At 40.4% G+C, this 22,012-nt stretch overlaps 1 protein-coding gene across 2 annotated transcripts in view; it reads right to left on the bottom strand.

The window, feature by feature from the left end:
* The window catches only part of LOC124612473 (zinc finger protein 665-like), a 163,271-nt gene that overhangs the window by 16,769 nt on the left and 124,490 nt on the right, over positions 1-22,012 (bottom strand). Inside the window, exon 7 of one of the 2 annotated variants that reach the window (XM_047140704.1) lies at positions 7,978-8,124. The exons of the other annotated variant lie outside the window; for it this stretch is intronic. Within the exon in view, the coding sequence (XP_046996660.1) occupies positions 7,978-8,124 (147 nt within the window). The remainder of the gene's footprint in view (positions 1-7,977; positions 8,125-22,012) is intronic. 2 annotated transcript variants of the gene reach the window in all.

Raw genomic sequence — 22,012 nt, forward strand, 5'->3', positions numbered from 1 at the left:
TGTAGTGCTATTTTCCACCTACGGGGTTATGAGAAACTGGTGTCTGGGGGGAAGAATCCAGATGGTGCGTGTGATGGAACAGGCACTGAGGTAATGACTGTCATTTTGTACAGCATGCCCTGCAACAGGATATTTTATGTTGTCTGTATACATCCTCTGCCTATACCCATTCATCCTGACTGATAGCTGGGTGGTAGTCATGCCGATGTAAAAGGCCAAACAGTGTTTACATAAAAGCTGGTATACGATGTGCCATTTCTCAGGTGGCTCTCTCTTTGATATTATATTTTTTGCCTGTTACAGGGCAGGAATAGGTGGTGGTAGGAGAGCGCACAGGGCAAGACTTGCAGCGAGGACTCTCACAGCGGTAGGAACCATTGGGTATGGAGATGTATGCAGAAGGAGCATAGGGTCTGACAAGGATATTGTGGAGATTGCGAGGACGACAGAAAGCTATTCTAGGTGTGGGGGCAAAATCTGACAGAATGGATCTCATTTCAGAGCATGAATTTAGGAAGTCATGGCCTTGTCAAAGTAGCTGATTAATATATTCAAGACCAGGATAATACTGGGTGACGAGTGGTCTACTCTGATGTTTTTTGGAGGGATCAGCTGTTGTGGTTGGCAGGAGAGCCAACACCGTGTTACTAGAGGAGGCCGAAATACATGCGTTTTAGCTCACACAGGCTGGCGTGAGGTCTGGAACAGGACAAGGAAATTAGAATTTAGAGAAACGGACGTAGCTGGTGGAATACTTAACTTCAATCCATTAATGATGAACGTCGCTCTTGATGGTACATGATTCACAATATCAATAGTAACTGAATATGGCGCCTTGCTAGGTCGTAGCAAATGACGTAGCTGAAGGCTATGCTAAACTATCGTCTCGGCAAATGAGAGCATATTTTTCTCTAGACCTGCCGTGTGGCGGCGCTCGGTCTGCAATCACTGATAGTGGCGACACGCGGGTCCGACGTATACTACCAGACCGTGGCCGATTTAAAGGCTACCACCTAGCAAGTGTGGTGTCTGGCAGTGACACCACATCAGCAGTACGAGGATTGGATGTGATGGCCTGGGAAATCTACTTTTGAACTAGGCTAAAATCAAACAATGGAAAATCCAGGATGGAATGTAACACTATTAAGAGAAGGGAAGTTTGCTTCTCACCATATAGTGAAGATGGTGAGTCGCAGATAGGCACAACTAGGCTATTAGGATAATTTACATCCAGTGAAGGCTGAAGTAAGAGTGGTGGTGTACTGCTGTAAAGATTCAGTATCTGAACAAATAAATTTTCCTCAAATGCCAAGGCTGTATGAGAGGAAACATTTGACATGGAAAGGATGGCAAGTTTGTTAGTAGGTTTGATGTGGATGGAAGTGTCAAGCTTGTCTTCAGTGAGGATGATATAAACATCAAGGAAAATGGCATGGGATTCGGAATAGGACTATGTTAAATTTAACTGGGAGAAAGTATATAGAGGGATTTTAACAGGTCAGCCTCATTATGAGTCCATATGGCAAAGATGTCATCAACGTATCTAAACCAAACCAGGGGCTGAAGGCTAATGGATCCCAGGAAAGCTTCCTCCAAGTGACCCATGGAAAGGTTGGTGTAGGAAGTAGCCATCCTGGTTCCCATGGCCATACCGCTGATCAGCTTGTATGTCTACCCCTCAAAGGTGCAGTAATTGTTGGTAAGTATAAAGTTGATGAAGGTGCATAAGAAAGATGTAATAGGTTTGGAATCAGGTGGGCGCTGACTGAGGAAATGTTTAGCAGCAGACAGACTATGTACATAAGTGGTGATGGTATAGAAGGAGCAAGATGTGTAGTGGGAGTAGGACAGGCACAAATTTCAGACAATCTAGGAAATGGTTGGTATCTTTAATACAACAGGGAAGTCTTTGTGCTATGCTTTGCAGACATTGATCAACTAAGGTAGGTATAAGTTTGGTAGGTGCTTTGAAGCCGGTAACTACAGAATGGCCAGGATGGTTGGGTTTGTGTATCTTAGGAAGAAGGTAAAATGTGGGAGTGCATGGTTTGGGTGGGGTAAGAAGTTCTATGGATTGAGGCGTAAGCCCTTGTGATGGGCCTGAGGTTTTTAAGAGACACTGCAGGTCAGTTTGAATCACATGGATGTGATACTGATGGCAGATGCTTTATGTGGCATGCTATGCTGGCATAGACCTTCACTAACACACTCCTGTAAGTCAGGCACCACAGTGGTAGATACTTTGTATGCTGGGAGGATAATGAGGGGGTCATCAGCTTTCAGGGAACATAGGGCCTGGAGATCTGCAGAGGACAGGTTACGGCCATGTTGTAGGGACCTGAGGAAAGGTTGTGAAGCAATGCTGGATGTGAGGAATTCTTTATAAATTTGTAACGGATGATTCTGAGGTAGTGGTGGTGGATCAAGTTGGAAACGTGGTTGGAACTGTTGAAGACAGGGTTCAGTGTCAGGTTTGCTGCTTGAATGGTTTTGGGACTGGGTTGCAAAGTGATATTTCCAGTTGACACTAAGTGTAAAAGAAAGTAGGTCCTTCACCAAAGCAGCATGGTTTAGGGCTGAAAGTGATAAACTTAGATACTACAGGTAATTCATAGGGGGGGGGGGGGGGGGGTTGGTAGGTTGAGAACACTGTACTGGTCTGGGAGGCAACGGTGAAGGTTGTGGGATGTTGAGGAGGCTGGCCAAGCTCGGTTTGTAGAAGAGGAGTGGTGGTTGATGGTGTGGCTGTCTAGGAAGCTGCAGTGGGACAAGAAGGGAAACATTACTGTTGAGGTACTTTAAGAGAAGGTGAGATAGCTTTTTGAGGTTAAGTCTGGCAAGTTGTTGCAGTCTGAAGTTGGCTTGGCGGATGATACACTCCAAGGAAACATGAGAGGCAGATAACTGCAAGATTTTGTAGAAAGCGAGAAGTCAAGTCTGGCAAGTTGTTGCAGTCTGAAGTTGGCTTGGCGGATGATACACTCCAAGGAAACATGAGGGGCAGATAACTGCAAGATTTTGTAGAAAGCGAGAAGTCTAGTGGAGTGGAAACAGACAAATGAGGCAAAATGGTCACAGATTAGTCGGGTATGTGCAAAAGACCGCTGTATTTGAAACTGTAACAGAAGGTGGTGTAGAGTAGGATTACATCCAGAAATAGGAACTTTCAAAGTCAGGCCTTTGGGTGTAACTCCAAGGGACAAGCAGGTTTCCAGAAACAGAATTTGGGACCTTAATTTTGGCAGTGCAGAGGCATGTATTTGAAAATAACAGATGTAATATTTGACAGAATTCACCATGACACGAGATGACAGTTTGGAGTGATAGAAATGGTGGGAGTGGCATAAACGAGAGGCAGAGGGTGGAAAAAGATAGACAAATGGAAGAAAAGTAGGGAAAAAAAAATCCGGAAAAATCAGAAAATTTTGCACAAAAATTGTGAGAACGGGCAATGGTTAACAGAAGGCATCAGTAGACAAGAACTTCTCACCACAAGAGTGGTCTATATGATCTGAAAAAATGATATGGGAGGTGGTAGGAGGGGGAGGGGGGGGGGGGGGGCAAGGGGTGGGAGGGAAATAGCCAAAGTCGTGAAAGGAGACAAAATTTTAAAAACTGGTCAGACAGAAAGAGAAAGTCACAGGAGATAATGTAAACTACTTTGCTTGGAAAACAAAGTAATGTAGGAGATGGTAGTAAAAGTCAATCAGAGTGGTTTGGTGAAAAACAAACACACAAAAATGTGAAACAACTGCGTAAACAGAGTAAGTGGAGGATAGGAAAGAAAATAGCAGTCAAATTTTAAAATAAATCAACGAAAAACGATCGGGAGAATGCCCTGCAGTGTAGTGGAACTGTAGGCAAATTCATAAATAACAGTGGAATTCATATAAGCAAATTCATAAAAAAGAATGTGCATGAAAACCAGTACTAGAAAGACAAAGTGTTGATAAATCCGGGTGGCACAGGTAAATAAACGATTGGAATACTAGCATAAAATGTAGAAAACAGACAATAGCTTGAACAAGACAGATAACAACAAAGACTGAAAAGAGGACTACATAGATGGCTACAAGGGCTAATATAAAAATGAAAATAGTCGATTAGTGACAATGTATGTAAATGATCCAGAAGCCATCAGCTCCTGGTTTGGTTTACATACATTGATGACATCTTTGCCATATGAACTCATGTTGAGAATGACCTGTTAAAAATTCCTGGAATCTCTTAATACGTTCTCCCAATTAAATTACACATGATCCTATTCTGAATTCCATGCCATTTTCCCTAATTTTTATCTCATCCTCACCGAAGGCTAGCTACACACTTCCATCACATCAAACCCACTAACTAACAACAGTACTTATATATATTGACATTTGCCATCCTTTCCATGTCAAACATTCCCTCCCAAACAGCAATGGCATTTGTTGCAAATGTATTTGTTCAGATGCAAACTCTTTACAGCAGTACACCACCACTCTCACTTCAGCTTTTACTGGACATAATTATCCCAATAGCCTAGCTCAAAAGCACTTCTGCTGATCCCTCCAAAAAAACAACTTCAGAACACATCTCTAGTCACCCAGTATTACCCTGGTCTTCAACATATTAATCAGCTACTCCGACAAGCCCATGACTTCCTGAAATCATGCCCTGAAATGAGATCCATTCTCTCTGATATTTTGCCCACTACACCTAATATAGCTTTTCGTCACCCTTCCAATTTCCGCAATCTCCTTGTCAGGCCCTATGCTCCTTCTGCACCTGTCTCCCTACCCTATGGCTCCTATCCCTGTGACCATCCCTGCTGCAAGATCTGCCCTATGCTCCCTCCCACGACCACCTAAAGTAACCCTGTAACAGACAAAACATTACTATCAAAGAGAGAGCCACTTGTGAACAACACATTTTCCGGCCTTTTAAAAGCATTGCTACCACCTAGTTATCAGTCGAGACTAATAGGCATAGTCAGAGGGTTTATAAAGGCAACACAAAATATCCTGTTGCAGAGCAAGCTGTACAACATGACAGTCATTACCTCAGTGCCGATTTTATCACATGCACCATCTGGATTCTTCCCCCAGAGACCAGTTTCTCAGAACGCCACAGGTGGCAACTAGCACTACAACATGTCCTTGGTTCTCACTATCCACCTAGGCTTAATTTATATTAATTCCTTCCATATCAGCATCTCTTCAAAGTAGCTACTACTTTCTTTATTCAATTTTAGTTACTTACATCTCTCATTTTCTGACTTTTCCATTTTTCGCCGTCCCCCCTCCCAGCTCTGTTATATGCAATGCACTTAGTTTTTCACTCTTCATGATGTTGTAGTAGTAATCTCTGTCTTGCATATTACCTTGTCGTCCACCTTTAGCTCTCAGATATTCAATTCTCGTCCAGTTCAGTCCCTAACATTCAACCTTCCCTTCTCATTCTGTCCAGTAATTCTCTCCTGACCCGGGATGATGGGTGACTTTCCTGAACAGTGCCCCTTCCCCTAAACGTCTCTAGTCCTTTCCCTTCACCTCTCTCCATTCTCCTTCAACTCTTCTGCCAGAAGAAGGAGCCACTGGCTCTGAAAGCTTGTAAAAATTAAAGCGTTTTGTGTGTGTTCCCCAGCTGCCACTTGGCGAGTAGACATATTATCTATTAATTTACATTAATATAAATAACTGACTATTTTCGTTGATATAAACAGGGAATTTTATTCAACAATTCTGTTATAACAAAGGAGATCTTCATTATGTTCAGTTCTGATAAGTAACTTAGTCTATATCCCTCGGGTGTTTCAATGGACTGTATACCACAAAAGTTATTTTCTTTTTACTGTAGTAGATTAAAATGCAACAACTAGTGCAATCAATTTCTCATCATTTCATTCAGCAGCCAAAAAGCTTGAAAATGTGTTTGTCCCCACTGAAATGTGAATTTAGGTAATTTTGCAGCAAAAATAACCTTAACATTTACTACAGCAATGGAGAGATATAGATGGGGCCTGATAAGTTTTTGTCTGTTGTGTCACAGTAATGCAGCAAATACTCACAATGGTTGCATTGTCAGAATGTTCTCCACCAAGTAATATGGTACTGTGAAACATGGACACTTACTGAGCCACTTCTGAGGTGGCCGACATGTTCCCACACCTGAATGAACCATCATCCTGCTCTGGGTTTCAAACACGAGTGCTTCATCAAAATATACACATCTGACAGAGTATAGAAACATCAGGAAGTGTGGAGACAGTTGGGGCATATACCAGTCAACCCTCACAGCCCTCAGGATTTCTACAGAAAGTACTAGTGGCATGCTGAACCATAACTCTCAGGCACTCCTTAACACAATGGTGTTAACAGTGAAAGAGACTGGAAAATATAAAGATCCTTTTGTACAAAAAAAAAAAAAACAAGTTTTGTTACTGGACTGCAAATAATTGTCACAAAATTCATAGAAGTGTATTATGCTACTCACTTTACTCACTATGTTGGCCCTACATATGGAGAGCATGGATTTGACAGTAGCTATTGTCCTGGAAAAAAATTATAATATGCTATGGCACAGCTTGGATTGTATACGAAATTTTCGTAATTGAGGACAACGGCCCACACACCGAATTAGTCTCTCAGTCTGAGAGAAATGTTCAGTCAGCAAGAGACAGAATAACCTTAGTTGAGTCCACAGGACTCCTTTTTTACATGCTTTTCTTCTAATTATGTTCACCCAGAAATATTAATTAATCAAAGGAACCAAAAGTAGACAAAGGCAGTGCTAGTTAAAAGTTACTAAAACTAAAAACTGTCACTACATTGAACATCAACTCACTCTTTTGCTAAAATGGACTGTTTGTTCTGATTACATTAGTTAGTCATAGACAAACAATTAAACAATAGAAAGTCCAAGTTGGAATATCACCAATTATGGCAAGGATAGATTGCAACTCACTGTAAAGATGACATGCTGAGTTGAAGACCGGCATAATGAAAAGACAGTTACACACTAAGCTTCCGGTCAACGCCTTCTTCAGAAAAGAAAATGCGCGCACACACACACACACACACACACACACACACACACACACACAGACACAGCGCCAGCTAGTGCGATCACGTGTGCGTGTGGTGTATCTGCTTGTGTGAATCCTTTTCTTTTTTAAGAATGCTTTGGATGAGAGCTTAATGTGTAAGAGTCTCTTTGTTGTGCGTGTCTGCAATTCAATGTATCATGTATACAATCAAACAATTCTTGTTTTGGTCAAAGGAATCGGAAAATATAACCTCTGCGATACCAGTGGTTTCTCATATAAATATATTTTTTTTCTACTTGTCTTCTATGGGTGAAAGGTTCCCTTCCTTCCTCCCCCCCCCCCCCTGCCCCTCCCCACTTTAGTGCGATTGCATTCCAGCTTCTATCTTAAAATTTCTAATAAAAATTTGTAACCAAACGTTAGCAACAAGAAGTATCATATACAAAGCAATAAAAAGCTCAGTTCTAAACAGTTAATTATGGAGTCAGCTATAACTTTTATTGGAAGTTTAACATTTTTTTAGAGAGAAGTCCAGCAACAGATTAATATAACTAAGGCTTAAAAAGAACCTAGTGGTTCCCAACAGTGATGCAGTGATTTTCTGGAAGGTAAAAGGAGTTGGTGCAGGTTGGATGGATGGTAGTGTGTGCATGCCTGTGTGTGTGTGTGTGTGTGTGTGGGGGGGGGGGGGGGGGTGTAAACAGGTGAGTGGGTGGATAGGTGCGAGAATGGGAGCAGGCATGCGCAAGCGTGCAAAGTCTACTTTCCTCTTATGCATTCATTATCCTGTTAACTAATGACTTATTAAAAATGCAGGAAGGCAGAATGGACTTTTCAATGAAAAATTAATATAAAGGAAGCTTACAATTTTGGAGGACTTAACAGCCATTCTAGATAAACAATTCTGTATTTGGTGGAACGTGGTATACTACAAAAACACACATACTTACTTCAATGGATTCTTCATCTTCAATGCAGAATAATTTTCGTAACTTTGCATCAGCTTCCAAGCAAGAACTGACTAATTCATGACACGAGTTTAATTTATCAATACATGTTATACATATCTGTAGTGGAAGTTTATCATCTTCTCTGACCTATCGGATGAGAAACTGTTATGAGAAATAGTACAATGTGTCAATCTACCATGTTAAAAATATTCTTAGAACATGAAGACATAAGGCATCCACATATTCCTCTTTGTTCCAGTAATTATATTCAGGTATTTAATGCTGACTGTATGTTATTACAATTAAATATCACAACCAAATTAACGAAATCTTAGTATTATGGGCAAGTTCCACTTAATGACAAATTCTCTTTGAAAGATACCTGGATATCTTTGAGCCTCCATTTCACAGCTTTATTTCTAGTTAATTTTGATACACCTGCTCTGATTACTAGGTGATATGAACATTTTACAGGCAAATCAATTTACTTCAGAACTGTATTGAAACACAGTGTCATAAAAGAAGTGTAAATTGTTTGTTTACATATCATGTAAATATACAATGCTCTTCTGATATTGGTTGAACTAGCACATGGCTCATCCAAAGTATGTGAGGTAATACAGCACACTTGTTTTGTGGCTGCCAGTTCCGTATCTTTGTTCAGTAGAAACTTGCGTTGCACATTATACACACCACAGACTTCATCACAAAGGGACATACAATATTGTACTCACTGCAACATACAACACCAAGTCCAACTAACAGAAAGGAGAGACAGTTTGGTTCACACAGGCCCTTTTGTTTGTGGCAAATTACTTTTTTTTAGACATCTGTATTAAATGGTATTCATGTGCCCAGAGATTTTAGCTGTATTTTATTGTTACGTATGCACTAAAGCAGCAACTGGCTTGTATATTCCAACACAATTAACACTAATTTTAGCAATGGGCACAATCACTGCCAGAAAGTATCATACACTGTTATGTATGAAACTCCTTGTGAATGCCTACATCACCATAAAAATTGTGCATGGAGTGTACCACACTAGTTTACACACTATGTCCCATGAAATCAAAATGATAATTCACAAAGTCTCATTATGTTCATTTGCCACATCCCAGAACATGATACCTTCATAAGCTAGATCTATTACAAATGGTGACCGTTATCGTATTACTACTGGACAATATTGACGAAATACAAGGGACCACTGGAGAGGAGACCCTACTCTTGTTTGTGGCACAAAATGTCCAGATTTTTTGTCACGAAGATAAGCTCTGAGATAAATGTTTTCATCTTCCATATAGCACCTTCACCTTGCACAGTTTTCTGTAGAAGGATGATAAAAAAAACTAATAAACTATGATGATGACATCCATTGTACAGTCATGGACTGGTCAAACGACAGGGAGGCCACACGGTACACAGATAATCATAGAAACAGTAATGTTAAAGTACAAAAATTCCCTTTATTTTCAAAGCAATGAGTTGTAGAATTAGATAAAAGCATATTGCTAGCAGTATGTTTCGTTAGTTTTGTAATATAACAAACAGATTTGTATCAAAAGGATAAAACTAACAGACACAACTGCTGACAAATATTTACCGTCAGGAGGTCAAATTAAGGATGACATGGACCCACAAGGTACAGGGCAGACAAACATGCGAGGGGGAGGTCTCAAACAAAGCAATGGTAGTTTGATTTACTTTTTAGAACTCTCAATATACATATACAAAAATTTCATCTCCTGAACGCATTTCTGTCTCAAAATTTTATAACAAATATCTTTGTATAATGTAAACAATCAGTTTTTGACAATATAATGTAACTGGATACACATTAAAGCTACCCGCCAAGCAGCAGCAGAACATAAACATAAAAGGTTATAATAAGGCAAGCTATCAGAGCCAGTGGCTTCTTTTCCAGGCAAAGAGGGAGGAAGAGGGGTGAAGGAAAAGGACTGGAGAGGTCTACGAAAGGGGGTTGATTTTGAAAGAGTCATCAGAACTGCAGGTCAGGGGAGACTTATTGGAAGGGATGAGAAAAAAAGACTGATTGTTGGGGACTGCACCGGATGAGATTTGAAAACCTGAGAGCTTAAAGGTGGAAGACACAGTAATGTGAAAGACGGAGATTACTGCTAAAACATTGTGTACGAGTTATGAAGAGTGAAAAGCTAAATGCATTTTATGTGACAGAGGTGGAAGAGGGATGGTGAAAGATAGACAGGTAAAAAAAAATGAAAGATGTAGAAAACTAAAACAGAGCGAAGAAAGTAGTAGTTACTGTCACGAGGTGCTGAGATACAAGAAATTGGGGGGTTGGGGGGTTGTTTGCGGGAGGAGACCAGACAGCAAGGCCATCGGTCTCAGGAAGGACAGGAAAGGAAGTCGTCCGTGCCCTTTCAAAGGAACCATCCCGGCATTTGCCTGGAGCGATTTAGAGAAATCATGGAAAACCTAAATCAGGATGGCCGAATGTGGGATTGAACCGTCGTCCTCCCGAATGCGAGTCCAGTGTGCTAGCCACTGCGCCACCTCACTCGGTTACAAGAAATTAATGTAAATTAAGGCCAGGTGGGTGGCAAGAACCAGTTCGCAAGAACTATCCAGTGCAGTCCCTAACAATCAGTCTTTCCGTCTCATCCTGTCTGCTATGTCTCCCCTGCCCCTGGTTCAGAAGACTGCTCTGAAATCCACCCCTTTTCCTACACCTCTCCAGTCCTTTTCTTTCACCTGTCTTCCTTCCACTTCAATCCTTCTGCATGAAAAAGCAACTGGCTCTGAAAGCTTGCCTAATTATAACCTCCTTTTGTGTGTGTTTTCTGCCACCACTTTGTATAATGGAACATTCTTTACTTTGCAAATGGCTTCACACATACTTTGAAAAGAGATCCAGCAGAATTTCTTTCAACTAAGTAATGGAAAAAACTTTTTGTATGATGAGAATTTACTGCTTTATAAAAATGCAAAGAAAGACAAAGTAATATTCTGCAAGAAGACAGTGTATCAGGAGAAGGCCTTTTGGCCAATGCTTATTTGTCTAGCAGTCTTTTTTGTTGTGCCTGCCTGTGATTCAACATCTCCATTCTATGGTGGGTAGCAATATGCACATTCAGCAATTTCTATGTTCCCTTTTTCTTCATTTACATTGCCTTCTCCTATTCACTTCAAGCATTTGTTAGTTAAGTGTTGGGATTCAATTCTTCTAACAATATATTAAGTTCACCCTTTTGAGACAACATCTGATTGTCATATGTGCACCAGCATAGGCAGCGCCTGAGTAAGACTTGTGCGAAATCTCGAAAATGTTAATGCCACAATAAAAAAAATTCTGGACACAAGCTACCCACCTACCCACTATAGAGACAAGGCGCACATGCAGAGAGAGAGAGAGAGAGAGAGAGAGAGAGAGAGAGAGAGAGAGAGAGAGAGACTATGTGAGCACTTGATGAAAACTGTAGGTTCAATAGTTGCAGTAAGAAATTCTCCACTGCTCAATATGTCCATTTTGCAATGAGAGATGTTTTTAAACATTTGTATTAAGCAGTTTACTGCAAATATTCCAATCATCATATTTTTTATCACCTAATTCATATTTCCTGTTGAACAGAACAATCTGCTCTTCACAAGCTAGCACTGAGGGGTTATCATCATTCAGTGTATTATGTAACTCACATAGTATTACAAATCAGCTTTGCTTGCCGTGCAAATACTGATTACTCGTCGCGATTCCATAAACCCGTAGGTGTGTTAATCAAGTGACTGACAGTCAGATAAGGAATTTCAAGGTGTGACTTAGCCAATGTAAGTTTCTTCATTCTTATGTATTCAAAATGAAGCATTAAAATAACTATTAAACGGTTCTTCGCACGTTACTACAGGAACGAAACAGACAGAGGTCACAAACAAAAGTTTGAACTTCGCAAAGAAAAATCGAGCACCTGTGTCTACAAGAGTAAAATGAAACACGACAATTTCTATGCATTTGAAACTTCCTCTAAAGCTGACAAAAATGGAAAGACACTACATGTTAAAAATAAGTCAAATCCACACAACTCTAGGCTTAATTAGACTTAAAAACCATACCGATCAACTTAACATCAATCAAATAAGTGACTCTAAACACAATTGTACTGAAGTCAGATGGCAAGCAGGTCAAAAAGCATGGGATTAGTAATGAAGTTATGATGGAAGGATACATAAAATTAACAAATTTAAACAATGGGAGCTTGGTGGTGTTATAAAAAGGGAAAAACAAATTTCAGTGATGTGGAAAGAATACAACATACAGATAAACTGATTGGGGGGAAAATGGCAACACCGAAAAGGTATGACATAAACAAAAGTTGGCAGGTATGTTCTTACATCTGAATGATACGTCTATTCAAATGTCACACCAGTCACATAATACTGGCACTCGTAGTCCCACTACGAGGATGCAAATCGCGTCTGCTTTAAATACACACTGTAACGGCCCTAAGAGTTTTGTCACGGTTAGTTGACATTAGTCAAGAATGCCTTTAGGGTGACACACACACACACACACACACACACACACACACACACACACACACACACACTACTAACAACAACTCATCGAGTTTGAACGAGGTCGTGGGATAGGGCTACGAGAAGCGGTATGTTCCTTCGTCAATATTGCAGGAAGGCTTGGCAGGAATGTACCCAGGCAGGAATGTACCCAATGTACGCGACTGCTGGCAGTGGCGGGTCACAAGAAGATTGGGGTTATGGATGGCAAGAAGACTGCTCCAAATGGCCACATGGCATTACTGAGGGGGAAGACCACTGTGTTTGGCACACTGTACTGCACCTGCAGCAGTTAGCACCACAGTGAACTCTTACAAATTTGTTATTTAAAGGCCAGACGCTCTGTACTGTGCATTTCACAGCCCCCAAACCACTGCTATTTGCGACTTCCATGGCGTCGAATGAGAGTACACTGGAGGGCAGGTTGAAGGTCTGTCGTGTTTTCTAATGAAAGCCGGTTTGGCCTCGGTGCCAGAGATGGCCGTGCATCGGTTAAGAGAAGGCCGGTCGAGTGCCTGCAACTACATTTCTGCGTGCTACACACGGGACCTACACATGGAGCTATGTGGCGCTATTTCTTATGATAGCAGGAGCACTCTCCGGGTTATCTCCGTGTGGCCCGACTACAAATTTGTACATTAATCTGGTGATTCGACCTGTCGTTCACGAACAGCATTCGAGGTGACTCACCCACGTATCACTGCCGTAACCCAAAATGCTCTACAGAGTGTCAACTTTTGCCTCGATCTCTCCGATCGCCAGATCTGTCTCTGACGAAGCACGTCGTCAGACAAAACCTCCGGCATCGTCCCCGTACTGACCGACCGAGTGCGACGGGCACGGGACTCCGTACTACACGATACGTGCACGTTTGTGTGCTCGTACTCGACATTCTGGCTTTTACACCGGTTATTACTGTACAAACATTTCACATTTGCAATGGCTTATCTCACGCTTACATTAACCTGTGATCTTGCAATGTTAATTACTTACGAATGTTACCTAGCAAATGTAATCCTGAAATTTCATTACACTACATTAATTATTTTTCTGGAGATGCGATTTCTTTCTGTGGGCGTATATATTTTAATTTTAACCACATAAATAGTTATACACTTACATCGACAATGTGTTTCGAGATTGAGCTCTCATCTTCCGATTTTGTCCAAGAAATTACATCATTAAAAAACTTTTATATGTCAATGACAGCCAACTAATTCTCTGTATGTTGCTTTTCTACTGCTTGGAAAAACCTGAAAATGAGAGCCTGCACGCTTGAAATTCCTAGTTCTTGGAAAGGGAGAACAAATTGTGTATATGAATGCTTTAATAAAAGCATACACAAATGTTTAATAACCACGTAAGTCTAGTAAAGTGGATAACATTAAAAGAAGACAACAAACTAAGTTTTTTGAGAAGTGAAAGCAGTTATATGGTTACAAAAAAGTAAATGGCAGAAAAAGAACTATAAAAATAATATTAGCAGCCACTAAGTAGCTGCCCATGTTATGTTACTGTCTGTAAGCATCAGAACTATAAAAATAATTAGATAACTGGGACAAGCATTCATAATTTTACAACAGGTCATGTAAATAAACAAAAATGTCAACAAAAGTTTGTCTAGCACAATATACAGAAGAAAGATCACTACTGAAAGCCCAAGATGGAACAACAGAGAAGATAATGAGTCGCAGACAAACACAATGAAAGGACTGGCATACATTTAGCTTTCATTTACAAGACCTATTCCTGAAGTAGAAAACACACTCAGTCAAATAATAAGTACAGTGATTACTTGCTTACACACCCACACACACACACACACACACACACACACACACACACACACACACACACAAAACCACTGTCGCATGTTGCTGAAGCCAGACTGCAACCAACTGTGCCTTACGGAAGAAGCAATCTAAAAGCGATGATGGAAGACAGGATGAGACTGGAGCAGTAGGATGGGCGGGGGGGGGGGGGGGGGGGGGGGGGGGGGGGGGGATGTGGCAGGGTAGGGGTGGGAGGAGACATAATGCTGGCTGTGGGAGCATACATAGATGTGGTGGGGACCAGGTAGGGCTGCCAGTACAGTAGTGAGGTTTGCGTGAGAGGAGGAGGAGGAGGAGGAGGAGGAGGGGGGGGGGGGGGGGGGGGGAGAAGAAGAAGAAGAAGAAGCAGCCCAGGGTTACAGGAATGTAGGATATATTGCAGGGAGAGTTCCGACCTGCATGGTTTATTAAAATCTGGTATTGGTATGAAGGATTAAGATGGTGCCAGCTGTGAAGCACTCATGGAAGCGAAGCATGTTGTACTGGACAGCACGTTCAGCAACTAGGTGGGCCAGCTGTCTTTTTGGCCACAGTTTGTCGGTGGTCTTTCATGCGTACAGACACCCTGTTATCTACCATCCCTACATAGAAAGTGACACAATGGTTGCAGCTTAGTTTGTGTATCAGATGCCTGGTTTCACAGACAGCCCTGCCTATGATGATGTAGAAAATACCTGAGATAGGACTGGAGTAGATGGCAGTGGGGGCTCTTATGGAAGACATGTTGCCTCTCTAGGTCTATTCCAGGGATACGAGTGATGAGTCAAGAGGTTGGCCGCAAGTTTGAGGTAGGAATGAAAAAGTATATTGCATAGGTTTGGTGAGTAATTGAATGCCATCATGGGAGGGGTGGGAAGGATATTCCTCATTTCATTTCATGGCAGTATTAGAGGTAGTCAAAACACAGTCAGAGAATGAGATTTAGTTATTCTAGTCCTGGGTAGTACTGAGTCACGAGGGGAGCGCTCTTTTGTAGCCGGACAGTGCGTAACTGGGATGAGCTTGGTGAATGAAGAGAAAAAGCATGGAAGACCTGTATTTGTATTAAGTTAGGATAGTAATTTCAATCTGTGAAGATCTCAGTGAGACCCTTGGATGTGGCTAGGCTGTAGTGAAGTGACTTCTTGGTGTGGAAAGGGTGGCAGCTGTCGAATGAACGTATTGCTGATGGTTAGTACGTATGGTACGGAAAGAGGTACTGACATGGCCATCTTTGAGGTGGAGGTCAACATCTAGGAAGGTGTCTTACTGGGTTGAGTACGACCAGGTGAGCAAATGGGGGAGAAGCTGTTGAGGTTCTGGAGGAATGTGGGTAGGGTTCCCTCACCCTTGATCCAGATCGCAAAGATGTCATCAATGAATCTGAACCAAGTGAGGGGTTGGTGGTTAGGAAGGAGTCCTCTAGATGGCCCATGGGCATAGGATGGTGTCATGCAGGTGGCCACGGCTGTACCACAGACTTGCTTGTAGGTGATGCCTTCAAAGGAAAAGTAATTGTGGGAAAGGATACAGTTGGAAGGAGGCCTCCTGGCCAAAAGCTTAAATGTATAGCAGTCTCTTCGTTGTGCCTGTCTGTAACTCAAAGTCTCCTCTATCCATCTTTTCATAATATTGTCAAAAACTGAACACAGAACTTCATACATGAATGCCTCTAAACATTGCTTTCAGAATAACGCCAACCATAACATAATGAAGTTAACATACTGAGGTGTCTCAAAGGAACACTTCAAGCACCTCGTTCCAACTAAAGATTCAATGTTGAGGCAATACCAGATCATCAGTTAATGGATTAGACAGTGGGGGAATACTGTATTATGAAATAATGTGTCTTGTCGAGTTTATTGAGTATACCACTAATTTGAAAGTATGGTTGACACTGTCAAGACACACTGCTCAAAGGATATGTTTGACTTGGAATGACTGACATCTGTGAAACTGCAGTTACTGGAGTTCCACTTAGGTATCATTTTTCCAATGTTTATTGCATAAAATACTGCCACTGACTCAAGAGTCTGTGATAATTCTTCTGTATTAACAATATTATCCAATTTCTGTATCTGTCTTTTCTTTTCTCAATCTGTTCTTCAACAGGGGAACTTCTGGTAGTACATTATTCTTTGCTCTGATATCATTTCACCGAGAGCAAAGTCATTCAAGTTTTATGTGGTTTATTGCAATAACTGTTAATGTTTTACATAGCCTGAGAGTATTTTTACTCCATTAAGTATTATCTACGCGAGAGAGAGAGAGAGAGAGAGAGAGAGAGAGAGAGAGAGAGAGAGAGAGAGAGAGAGAGAGAGAGAGAGGTGCGAGGGATATTATTGGAAATCTGATAATCAAGCATAGAGTGTTAAACTCTGAGTCTTACATTACAATGCACTTACAAGTTAGTGCAAAATATCGTCCAACTGTCACACTGATTTTCACACCAAGTGACTGAATTGTGGCATTGTTCTCATTCTCTCCCTCTTTATTTTTAACTTACGAATCTGCATAGAGAATTGAACCAGACAATCTTTGTGTAACTGTGTGAACAATGTTTTAGATCTTCATTTATAGGACTTTGAAGGAGGGGAGGGGAATTTTTTTACATATTTATTGCCAATTTCATCAAGTTGCTTATAGTAAAAATATTTTCCAAGATATGACAGCAAAAATGATAATTTACTACTGTTATTGAATATAATAAGCATCTGTCAAATTCAATACAGATTTTTAAGAATACACACATCTCTCAGTATGAACTGAAGCTTTTTTCCTAATGTCTCATTCTCCTATGTGGCTATTTCTACTGTCTATTAATATTCCATTACCGACCCCCCCCCCCCCCCCCCCCCCCAAATAAATATTTCATTGATGACAGAACACTCAGTATAAATCCTAACAATTCACCCTTATATTGGGAGAACAACACCACATTTTACGTTAGAAAAGGATACTGACAATATGGTGATAACATTTACAGCCTATTTAGATGCCTCTTGCGAACGAAATACCACATCTACATGGATACTCTGCAGAATACATTTATGTGCCTGCAGAGGGCACCATCAACGTGTTTTAACAGTGAGATAAAGATCTCTTTTCGCTCCTTCTTATTACTTAATTCATCATAACAACAAACATTAACATTACTTATGTAGCTACATGATACACATGTCCATTTACAACAACACCACTGTCACTGTCAGATACACAGTCTGCTACAATTAAATACAGACATTAACAGTAATTAAAGTTGTACCTTATAGAATGAAAGTAGATACAGCAATGGAAATTAGACTATTTAGTAATTAAATCGATAGAGTAACTGAAATAAAGTAACTGTTGAATAAAACATGACCAAAAACAATTTTGGCTGTGAAAGATTATGTAATAGGATAGATAAAAATCTACTCATCGGGCAGAGGCAGGAGAAAACAGACACAAAATAATGTTTTATGTATGCAAGCTTTTGCAGCTGGTGGCTCCTTTTTCCGGCAGAAGGGTTGAAGGGGAAGGAGCAGGAAAGACAATCTTTTCTTTCTCATCCTGCATGGCAAGTCTCCCCTGACCAGGGTTCTGTGTGACTTTCCGAACTCTACTCATTTTCCTTCACTCCTCTTCCTTCACCTTCAAACCCTCTGCCGGAAGAAAGAGCCACTGGCTCCAAAAGCTTGCATATGTAAAACCTTTCTCTATATGCACGTTCTCCTGCCGCCGCTTGGTGAGTAAATTTTTTATATATCCAGTTACATTACAGTATCAAAAATGGATTATTTTTGGAGACACTAGTTTGATAGATTTGTAACCACAAGAAGAAAGCATCACAGAACAAGATGTAGACGTATACGCAGAGTACGACATCACTCCATGATGTACGGTGCAACAGTTTACGGAACAATAAAAGTTGAAAGTGACTAAATTAGAAAATAATTGCCAGAAAGTGTAAATTCCAAGAAGTAAAAACAGTGGAGAGCTGTTAGGGATACACAGGAAATGATCAGATACAGTGAACATTCAGAACATATGCATTTTAAGTGCAGGCACTTCTAGTTGATTATTATTTGTAATTCTGACAAACATTTTTTCCTGAACACAGAGTACCTAGAATTGTTGGCACTATCTTCGGTTGAATGGTACCTCCATTTGCATTAAAAAAAAATTTTTACACAGGCAGTACAAGTCCTTAGGTCATTGTCGAGTGTTCACAATTTAACTACATTAGCCAAGTAGTGCACTTCAAGCTGTCATTCAATAAAAGAAGGTAAGTTATTCCTGATTAGGTACACAGTTGATGTAACTGTGCCACGTGCTTTTTAACTATAGTAATCTTGTCTTCTGCTGAACAGTACATTACTCCAGATTGTTCAGACCACCTGTATTAAAAGTGCTTTAAGAACTGATTTAAATGCGGAGAATTGTGGCTAATAATCTTTATCTCAGCAAAATGCATTTTCAATCATGTAATTTGATTGGTGCATCATCATCATCATCATCATCATCAGCAGCAGCAGCAGCAGCAGCAGAATTGAATATGTTATAGCTAAGCCTAAAATAATTAGTATTATTTAAGCGAAGATTCCATATACAGGGTGAAACAATATCCACGCACTTGGGCTTCGCAGTGTGACTCTCCACATGCCAGGGTTAAAAAATGTCTCACACAAAACTGCATCCAGTGAGTACATCCGGCAGAAAAAGGACGTTAAAGAGTGGCAGACTGGCACCACTGTAACCACATACAGCTAACTACCTCTGTCAGTACATGCTAGTTGTGCTGCACAGTTCGTGCAGTGGACAGAGTTTTGGGTTAGCATGCAGGAGGCTGATGGTTCAATCCTGGGTTGAAGCATATGTTTTTTATTTGGTAAATGTAGTCCAAGTGGTACGGTATCTGGCATATTAATCACCAACAGCGATTGCAGTGGGTCTTCTAGAAAACATTTGCACTTACATACTACATACTACAATTGTAGAAATTGAGGATTTGTCAGCTTTGAAAGAAGCCCTTTCCACTTTGTGAGCGTGAATTTATTCACAATACTTCATCTACCAGATGCAAAACCTGTTTTGTTTGTCCCTCCTCCAATGGTACCGTGGATTAGTTCCAACTATTGTTCTTGCCTCGTTCAGGTCCACTACATTTCGTTAGGGCCTTACATTACCAGTAGGACTAGCAAAGTGCTTTGTGAATAATGTCGAAACTCAGTTGCTATTTGTATGAGTTATCACCATGGTCCCACTAATTATGCCTTTCAACACTTAGTCTGGTAACCGCTTGCTGTTTAGTACGTACCTCGATGCATTATTATTATTATTATTATTATTATTATTATTATTATTATTATTATTATTATTATTTTCGATTATTCCCATTTAAGAGAGTGTTTGAACCTGAATTCCTTTATGATGATTGTTTATGTTTTTTCTGAGCCCAAATTTTCTTCATGTGTTCATTGTGTTGTTTCTTTCGCTCCGCTGTCCATTTGCATCCTGGTCTCTTCTGTGTTGTGGTGTCAAATTTATGTTTTTTGATGATGTTCCTGAATTCAGTTCTATTTTCTGCATCGTTTACTGTTATGTGTGCTTGTCTGAAGTCCTCTTCAACTTCTTTTATCCATTTTGTTTTTCCCCTGCCGGAGTTGACGACTTTAAGAATTCGCTTTGAAATTCTGTTTTCATTCATCCTGTGGATATGTCCGTAGAACTGCATTCTTCTTTTCCTTATTGTATCCGTAGTCTTGTCTGTGTATTTATATAATTCTGATGTTGGTCTCTTCTTCCAGACTCCTTGCTCTTGTATCGGGCCAAAAATTTTCCTGAGAATTTTCCTTTCTTCTTTCTCTATTTCTTTGATTTTAGTTTGCCCACCTATTTGTGTTGTTTCAGATGCATACAGTGCCTCCGGAAGTACGACAGTGTTGTAGTGCCTCAATTTTGCGTTAATGGATATGGACTTTTTGTTATAATAGTTCCACGTGAGTTTATATGCTTTCTGTAGTTTTTTTATTCTTTCCTCATTGGCCTTTAGGTTGATCCCTGATGGCTGGATGATTTCTCCCAGGTACTTAAAATGTGGTACTTGTACAATCTTCCCATGGGTTGTCACAATAGGCAATTTGTCTTGTGGCACTCTTTCTATGTACTGGGTTTTCTCATATGAGATTTGCAGGCCAGTTCTTTGTGCAATTTCGTGTAACTTCTCTATGGTGTTAGTGGCTTCTTTTCTATTATTTGTGAGGATTGCAAGGTCATCCGCAAAAGATAACACTTCACATTGAATCTATTATCTTTTCTAATGCCAATTTGGATTCCTTTGACTTCTTTTTCCCATGTCCTGATAATTTTTTCAGGAGTAATATTAAAGAGTAATGGTGAAAGTCCGTCACCCTGTCGCACTACAGTTTGGATTTCAAATGGTTCCGAGGTATCCCCCATAAATTTAACCTTTGAGACTGTGTCAGTTAATGTTTCCCGAATGATTGCTCTTGTCTTTCTGTCAATGCTGAATTCTTCCAGCGTCTTACAGAGCGCTACTCTGTCTATTGAGTCGTAGGCCTTTTTAAAATCTACAAAAGTAACCACTGTGTTTCGGGTGTTTCTCATCTGGAGAATCATTTTCAGATTCCAGATCTGCTCTATGCATGATCGTCCCTTGCAAAAACCAGCCTGATATTCTCCTATTTGTGTGTCAGCTTGTTCTTCTAGTCTATTCATGGGAACTTTTGATAGGATTTTATATGTGACCGGTACAAGTGAGATAACCCTGTAATTATTTGGTTCAGTTTTGTCCCCTTTTTTGTGGAGTGGATGGATGAGTGCGCATTTCCATTCAGAAGGGATCTGTTCTGTTTCCCAAATGTTTGATATGATTTTGTGAATTTTTCCTGTTAATCTTTCATCATTTAGTTTCCATGGTTCTGCAATAATTCCATCTTCTCCTGGGGCTCTATTGTTTTTCGGTGTCTTGATAATTTCTACTATTTCATTGACGGTTGGCGGTTTAGCGTCAGGATTTGGTGTAGACGTCTCATAGTGAATATCCTCTGTAGGTCTTTCGCAGTTAAGAAGTTTGTTGAAATAGTCTGCGAGGATTTGGCAGTTATTCTTCGCGTTAGTTTCTAGTGAACCATCCGGTTTCTTGAAACAAAGATTGGGTGGCTGGTATCCTGCAATATGTTCCTTAAATGTCTTATAAAAATTCCTGGTGTTGTTGTTCTTAAAATCTTGTTCTATCTCATCTAGTCGCCGTTTGTCATACTTTCTTTTTTCCCTCTGAATAGTTTTCAATGTTTGTTTTTGGATTACTAGAAATTGTTGCCATTTTTCTGATGTTTTGTGACTATTGAAGTTTTTCCAGGCATTGGTCCTTTCTTCTATTGCTTGGTCACATATTATAGTCCACCACCTGTGTTTTCTCCTTCTCGGGGGTTGACCCAATTTCATCGTGGATTTGAGGACGTCCACAAGTTCTGTCCAGTTTGTGGTGTTTGTCTGACTAATTTCCTGTAAGATGTTTTCCTTGTTGAGTTTTATGTATTCGGGGTCTGGTCTCAGCACTTTGTTTAGTTTTGGCTTTTTTCTATTGGGTTGTAATCTGGTCTTTATCTGTAGAAGATGGTGGTCTGAGTCAAAAAATCCTCTTCTCGTTTTCACATTCAGAATTTCTG

Source organism: Schistocerca americana, chromosome 4, assembly GCF_021461395.2.
Source record: "Schistocerca americana isolate TAMUIC-IGC-003095 chromosome 4, iqSchAmer2.1, whole genome shotgun sequence".
In the NCBI taxonomy this organism is placed as follows: Eukaryota; Metazoa; Arthropoda; class Insecta; order Orthoptera; family Acrididae; genus Schistocerca; species Schistocerca americana.